General features: G+C 58.1%; 1 protein-coding gene across 1 annotated transcript; it reads left to right on the top strand.

The window, feature by feature from the left end:
• The first annotated feature begins 668 nt into the window (after positions 1–668).
• On the top strand, positions 669–4,208 carry IRX3 (iroquois homeobox 3). The gene is made up of 4 exons (XM_088171784.1): positions 669–890; positions 1,378–2,485; positions 3,046–3,112; positions 3,836–4,208. The coding sequence occupies exons 1-4, from the start codon at positions 669–671 to the stop codon at positions 3,888–3,890; spliced, it is 1,452 nt and encodes a 483-aa protein (XP_088027910.1). The 3' UTR covers positions 3,891–4,208.
• The last annotated feature ends 3,255 nt before the right edge of the window (positions 4,209–7,463 follow it).

Raw genomic sequence — 7,463 nt, 5'->3', positions numbered from 1 at the left:
CTACCTACGTTCTGGGTAAGGGGGGGCTAAGAAAGAAATTATATCTAAATCTATCTCTATATAATTAGAATACCATGAGGCAGGGTTAAACCTTTGTAAAACACACAACTGATTGGCGATCGCTAAAACGAGATTTGAAAGCAACTCAAATAAAAGATCGCGACGTCAGTAAACAGATTTAGAAAAAAAAAAAAAAAGGGAAAAAAAAAGCAGCTAGTGACAAACCCGGCGAGAGCGAGCTCTGGGCATGAGAGAGAGAGGGAGGCAGAGGGAGAGAGAGACTTAAAAGAAATAGGAGGGGCTTGTGAGAGACTAGAAATGTCAATCAGAGCCCAGAGTCCCAATAATCTCAGGCAATCTGTTAGGACCTGACCTGGGTCCACTCAGATCAATAGGAAAAGTGAGAGAAGAAAGAAGCGATCGGATCGTTTACCGCGGCGGCCGAGGACAGGCGGGAGCCCGCGGCCTCCGCGCACCCCCGGCTCCCCCCCATGTCTGCCGGAGTTTGCGGGAGGCGCTGAAAGTGCGGGCGGCCGGCGAGGGCGAGCGACCCGGCTCCCTCCTCCGCTCCCGGCCCTGCTACTTTCTCCCCTTTCTCTCCCTTCTTCCTCTCGTCTCCCCCCCCCCTCCTCTTCCTCCTCCCCCCTCCCCTACCCCGCTCCCCCACCATGTCTTTCCCCCAGCTGGGCTACCAGTACATCAGGCCGCTTTACCCGGCGGAGCGCCCGGGGAGCGGCGGCTCCCGCGGCGGCGCCGAGCTGGCCCCGTCCGGGACCCTCTCCAACGTGCTCTCCTCCATGTACGGCGCGCCCTACGCCGCCGCCGCCGCCGCCCAGGGCTACGGAGCCTTCCTGCCCTACGCCGCAGAGCTGCCCATCTTCCCCCAGCTGGTAAGAGGCCCCCGGGGCTCGCCGCTCGCTCCCCGGGGCGCTCGGTTCGCGCTGGGGATCGGCCCGGGGGGAGCCGGGGGACACGCCGGGAGGGCTGTCAAGGGAGAGAAGGGCGCTATCGCCGCCCTGCCCCGGAGAACTGCCGGAGAGGGGCAGGGCTGGAACGGCGGCCCCGCAGCGTCCCCCCGCTCCGCCCGGGGGTTTGACGGCCGCGGGGACCGGCCCCAGCGGCCGCCGGCCCCGCCGCGCACACTCAAGTGGGGAGCCGGTCCTGCCGCCGAGGCACCCCCGGGCACCGGCGGGGCCCGGGCTGGTGGGGCCGCAGCGTGCCCGGGATCGGCGCCGCGGAGCTCCGCGGTGGGGGAGGCAGCGCGGCCCGGCCGCCGCGCCGGTGCCGACGGGCTCCGTTCGGTAACGGCAGCGGGACGGAGCGGACCCGGGCCCGGGCCGCCATCTCAGCCGGGCCGCCCCTTCCCTTTCGCTGCAGGGCGCCCAGTACGAGCTGAAGGAGAGCCCGGGGGTGCAGCACGCCGCCTTCCCCCCCCACCACCCTGCCTTCTACCCCTACGGGCAGTACCAGTTCGGGGACCCGTCGCGGCCCAAGAACGCCACACGGGAAAGCACCAGCACCCTCAAGGCCTGGCTCAACGAGCACCGGAAAAATCCCTACCCCACCAAGGGCGAGAAGATCATGCTGGCTATCATCACCAAAATGACCCTCACCCAGGTTTCCACCTGGTTCGCCAACGCGCGGCGGCGGCTCAAGAAGGAGAACAAAATGACCTGGGCCCCCCGCAGCAGGACGGACGAGGAGGGCAACTCCTACGGGAGCGACCACGAGGGGGAAGAGGACAAGAGGGAGGACGAGGAGGAGATCGACCTCGAGAACATCGACACCGAGAACATCGAAAGCAACAAGGACGAGCTCGAGGATGATCTACAGGATGCCGACCTCCTGCACTCTGACTCCAAGACGGACTCGGAGGGATCCGAAGGCTTTGAGGACCTGCCCGGCTCCGAGGAGCGCTACGACAAGGCCTCCGAGGGGGAGCCGCACCACCTCCGCCACCACCACCTGCACCACCACCACCATCACCACCACCACAAGTGTGAGCTGCCCGCCACGGCCGCACCCGTCGGCCCGGAGCCCCTCAAGCCGCCGCTGCCGCCGCCGCCGCCCCACCTCTCGCCCCCCTCCTCTGCCTCTTCCTCCGCCGCCTCCTCCCCGACGGACGGCGCTTTGGCCGGCACCATGCCGAAACCCAAGATCTGGTCGCTGGCCGAGACTGCCACCAGCCCGGACAACCCCCGCAAGTCTCCTGGCGGCGGCTCTCCACCGGCGGCAGCCCCCCAGCCGCTGCCGCTGCCCACCCCGCCGCCCCACAGACTCGTCTCCTCCTGCCCCCTGGGCAAGTTCCCCAACTGGACCAACCGCGCATTCCCGGCCCACCACCACCACCACCACCCCCCGCACCCGCTGGCCTTACTGAACACTCCCCACCTGCTGGGGCTGGGGGCCGCCTCCGCCGCCCCCCCCGCCGCCGCCTTCCCGCGGCCCGCGGACCAGGCGCAGAGCGCGGAGCCCGTCGGAGCAGGTGACCGCTGAGGGACGCGGCGGGGACGGGCCGGGCCGGCGGCCGCCGCGGGGGGCTCGGCGGTGCGGAGCGGAGCGGAGCGGCGCGGGAGGCCCGGCGGGGCCGTGTGCGTGCGGCCGCGGCGGGGGGCGCCGGCTCCGCGCGGTTCTGACGGTGCCCCCGGCCCGGCGCGGTCCGGCCCGGCGCGGAGCGGCCGTCGGGGCGCAGGTGGCGGCGGGCGGGCGGCCGCAGGGGCCCCGGGGGCGGTGGCGGGGGTCTGCTGGCCCGGGTAGTCTCGATCCCTGAGAATTACCTTGCTCCAACGGAGATAATTTTTGTTGCTGTTGTTGTCGCTTTTGCGTGAAGGACCCGGCCGTCAGGTCAGGCTCGCTGCGGGGTCAGTGTGTTTTCTCTGACGGTCACCTCTGCAAGCAGAGCAGTCGTTGTGTCGTATTTGTAACTCGCTGAGAAAGGAGCTTAAAATCTCGAGGCTTAATTCAGGGACGGGAGGAATAAAACAGAGGCTATAAAGGAACGCTTTTTTTTTTCCCCCCCCCCCCCCCCCCCCCTTCTCTTTTTAGATCGATCTAGTGCCTTGGAAGTAGAGAAAAAGTTACTAAAGACAGCTTTCCAGCCAGTGCAGAGGCGGTAAGAGATGGCTCCCTCCGTCTCCTCGGGATGTATGGAGGCAGTTGTAAATGGTTAGATTATTTTCTCCGCTTCTTTAGGTTCCCTTTCCAGGGCGGTTTCTTGTTCTTTTTCTGCTTGCGTGGTGGGTTATTCTGTTTATATATTTTCTTTGCTGTTCTCCGTTGTGGCCCCCGGGAGCGATTCCCGCGGGCAGGCCGAGCTGCGCTCGGAGGCGTTGGGGCTGCGCGGTTGCGGAGCCCGGGCGCGGGTCGCCCCTGGCTCGGGAGAACATCCCTGAGCCCCCCGCAGAGCGGATCACCACCCGCCGATGTCGCTTTGCCGGGGGAGAGGCACCGAGGCAGCAGAAAATAGTAAATTAAAATATAAATTAAAAAAAAATATATAATGATAATGAAAGCGAAACAAAAACACCCACCTCGAGTATGAAAGCTGAAGAGGCTGAGCCTTGCCGCCCCAAATTTGGCGTAGCAGTCACTCAATTTCAATGAGAAACCAATTACCCTTTTGATTGATTGAAAGCACGGGGATCGGGCCCGCCGTGTTTTCATGGCTAAATAGATTTACTACAAGTCACTCTGAAAACTTTTTATCTTTATAAATCTATTAAAATAATAACAACAACAACAAAACCAGAGATACCTGCAGTTACAAATATTGTGCCAGCCCAAGCTCCCTAGAAATCCTATTAAATATCTTTTTTCTGTGTCATTTTTTTTCCAGGCCCCAGAACCAACTTGACGCCGCTATGGTTCTATCGGCGCTCTCATCATCATAGTTAATTTTTTATTGTTGTTGTAATGATTGTAAAAAAATCTCTGTATAGTTACAACTTGTAAGCATGTCCGTATATTAAAACTCAAAAGGAAAAAAAATACCCGCTTCTGTACTATCACCTGGGTTAGCTGAGCTGTGAGATTTTTTTGGAAGTCCAGTGAGAATTAGGTGTTCCCTTTTTTTTTTTTTTTTTTTTTTTTTGGTTGTTGTTGTTGTTTGTTTTTGTACATAACGTAAAAATGTACATATGTGTGAACCAAATTGTACAAGAAAGTATATATTTTTGGCTAATAAATAAACTGTTGCCACTTTGACTACACTCTCGTTTCCCCCATTCTGGAGTTGTTTTCCTCCCGCAGTCCCGCTCCCCTCATCCTCCACCCTCTCCCGGTCGGTGACGGTTTCTGCGGGAGCGGTTCGGGGCCGGGCCGGGTCAGCGGCGGGGCCGAGCCGGGCCGGGCCGGGCCGCGCTTCCTGCGGCGGCGGCGGCGCCATCGCTGGAGCCGCAGCGCCCCCTGCAGGCGCCGCGGCCGGCGGGCTGCGGAGGGTGCGCGGCTCCGTGCGCGGGTCGGGGCGGCCGGCGGATGATCCACGGCCCAGTGCCGGGTGCCGCTATTGACCTCCCTCCCCGCCCCGGAGCGCAGGGCAGCGCGGAGCCGGAGGGCTGTTAATTGAAAGGAGCCTGCGGGGGTCGCCGCGGGTCGGCAGCGCAGCTGCGTTAGTTCTGCCGCCCCCTCCCCTCTTGCTTTCGCGCTGGGGTCAGTTTTGGGGTGCTCGCCACAGCTCTCCGTGCCGCTGAGCGGAGAGCTGCCCAAAGCGGCGGGGCCGGGGCATCCCCCCTCTCCCAGGGCTTGGAATTTCGGAGGGAGGTAGCGGCCGGAACGGGGGCACCGAGCAGGAGGCGCCGCGGAGAGCCCCGGCCGGGAGCCCCGCTCCGCTTCGGCCGCGCGGGCTGTGCGCTCCGCCGGGCCGGGCCGGGCCGGGCCGCCTCCTCCCGGCTCACGGAGCTGCCGGCTGCACCTCTGCACGCCTCGCCCCAAAACTTGGAGCTCTGCTTCCCCGGCAAGATGCTGGGAATCGGCCCAATCCGGGAAAGTTCCCTTCCCGCTCAGAAACCATCCCAAGGGGAGTGTTGGTAGGAGGGCGAGAGCTGCTCCCTCCTGCCTTCCCCTTCCCTGCAGCCGGTGCCCGCGGATGGCCGTGCTCATCCCCCCGGCTGACGGGGCAGTTCGGGCAGGTAGAGCCTGTGGCCAGGCTCCCTTCTGCTTTTGTTCCCAGGCTTTTCCTTCTCTGCCGGGGAGACGTGTCCCCTACCTGTCCTCTCCTTACAGTCCTGCAAACGGCATAATTATAGTGGTGGTGATTAAATAGCTGATGCTTGTCTCGTTTTGGTGACAGACCCCGCAGAGGGGGAGGGTGCTCAGAGCTAGGAAGCAAGAGTTAAAATGAAGTTAAAGTACAAACAGAAGCACATAGCTGACATGCTTCAAGTTTAGACAGTACAAGATATGCAAATGCACAGGGCTGTGCAGTATTGACATTTTGAGGTCATAGTGATAGGAATGTATTATTTATAGGATTGGGTTGCACTAGGCCGATAAACTACATTTTAAATCCTAGGCGTTTGTAAGTGATAAGATTTATTTATATGTTTACACTACATGTGTGCGTGTATACACACGTTTTATATAGTGTTTTAATGTTTCACAATTAATATTCTCCCTGCATTACGACCAGCATTACGATGGGGACACCCCTCTCCTGGTGTGCACTGCAGCCTCCCCGGCTGCTGTTAGCAATAGCTGGGAGCAAAGGGGGCTGGGGAAGGGACCCACAGAGTTTGCAGCAGTGTTGTGATCTCTGCTTTTTCCCCCCTGCGTCCTCTTCCTTTCCCCATATGTCCTTTCTGGCTACAGCTCACCCTAGAAACAGCATTTGCCTCTTTGCAGCCCCATGCAGCTCTCTGTCTTTCCGCCAGGAACTGTTCCCACTCTTTCGCTCCAACAGGCTCCTGAAATGGAAGAATCTCTGTGGGTGGGGGGGGTAAGAAAACAGATCGTTTCTCATGTAAATTTTATCCAGTCTCTCTGCACTTTGTATGCCTCTTTTTCCTTAGCCAATTCTTTCTGAGGGGAAAAAAAAAAAAAAAAAAAAAGATTAATGGCATCTAAAATGGGAGGGGTGGGGGGAGAGAAAGCTAGAGGCAAATTTCCACATCCCCTTCCTCTGGGCATCCTGGTGGGTTTTCCATAGAAACTTTCACACAGCGGCCAGACAGATGCTTAAAGGGGATGGAAGAAAATAATGCAACCATGATGGGAAAACAATTGCATCCCCAGCTTTCTACCTCCATTAAAGGCTCCTTTGCCTTTGCACAGAGGCCCTCAGCTCCCTGTCCCCGCAGAGCCTTCTGCCTTCACTCTGACCGTGGAGATGCTCCTGCAACAGCAGCGTGGAAGCCATGGGAAAGCTGCTCCTTTGGCTTCTGGAAGTGAGAACTTGGTTTCCCTGCGGGGGTAAAGCAGTCTTTGTGCCTGCCTGGCTTCCCTAATGTGGAGAAAATTCCCATTAATTTTGTGAGGAAACATTTTGTTATGCGTGTTTCAACAAAAATTAAAAATCCTACGCGTATTTTTTTTTTTTTTTTTTTTTTTTTTTTTTCAGAAATCCCTCTCTGTTTGACAGCCTCGCTGGAGCCCTAGCCAGGCCTGCCTGAGACAGCACAGAGAGGCCTCCCTCTCCCTTCTCCCTCTCTGCTGGCTGCTCTTTTCCTGTCTAATCAATTATCTCCCTAGCTAGTCCTTCTCAAAGGTGAGAGCTCATTATGCATATTCATAAATCACAGCTCCCAGACCTGACACTGATTGATGTAATCATCTCCCGCTCGCTCCCTGTCTGCGCGGGGCGGCCGGAGGAAGCGTCGGCGAGGAGGAGGAGGAGGAGGAGGAGGAGGCAGGAGAAAGAGACTTCCAACTTGTCAGACCCAGTTGTGGTGGGAGCAGCCGGCCGGGCGTAGCGGGCCGTGTCAGGCTCCCCATTCAGGGCAGCCAAAGTGCCCATCACGGCCCGGGATAAGGCAGGAGAGAGCTGGGAAACAGCACCGAGCCGCCTCCAGCGCAGCGAGCTGACATGCAGGCAAAATCACAACAGTAAGGAAAAGATCCAGCACAATTTTCTCAATTAGACATCAGACCATGCATTAAAACACCCTCCCACATATTTCACATTCACCTGCTGTTGTTTCCCTTAGCTAGTTAAAGCTGATTTATTCCCATAAGAACAGATAGATGTGGCCTGGATTCTGATCACAAGCATTTAGATACGTGATAGAGCAAATATCTTCAATCCTATATCCTCAGTAGTAATATTGTATTAAAGAAACAAATTTGTCAAGTATGTAAGTTACTGTTGAAAGGGTTTGGGAGCAGAAGGGCTCCTCCAGCTCAAGACTAGAGCTTTCCAGATAGGAACGTGTATCTCAGCTATGACTGGTTTCCCAGTGTGTACTTCAGTATGTCAGTGTTCAAGATGCTGTTCAGATTATGTGGTTTACCTGTATGGTTAATATTTACAC

Source organism: Sturnus vulgaris, chromosome 12, assembly GCF_052056855.1.
Source record: "Sturnus vulgaris isolate bStuVul1 chromosome 12, bStuVul1.hap1, whole genome shotgun sequence".
Classification (NCBI taxonomy): domain Eukaryota; kingdom Metazoa; phylum Chordata; class Aves; order Passeriformes; family Sturnidae; genus Sturnus; species Sturnus vulgaris.
This window is presented reverse-complemented; position numbering and strand designations above follow the sequence as displayed.

Bases quoted from the DNA above. Each gene is read 5' to 3' on its own strand.
- IRX3 (XM_088171784.1), top strand. From the start codon at position 669: ATGTCTTTCCCCCAGCTGGGCTACCAGTACATCAGGCCGCTTTACCCG. The intron at 2,486-3,045 runs GTGACCGCTGAG...TTCTCTTTTTAG, and splicing joins CGCGGAGCCCGTCGGAGCAG to ATCGATCTAGTGCCTTGGAA. The intron at 3,113-3,835 runs GTAAGAGATGGC...TTTTTTTTCCAG, and splicing joins TTCCAGCCAGTGCAGAGGCG to GCCCCAGAACCAACTTGACG.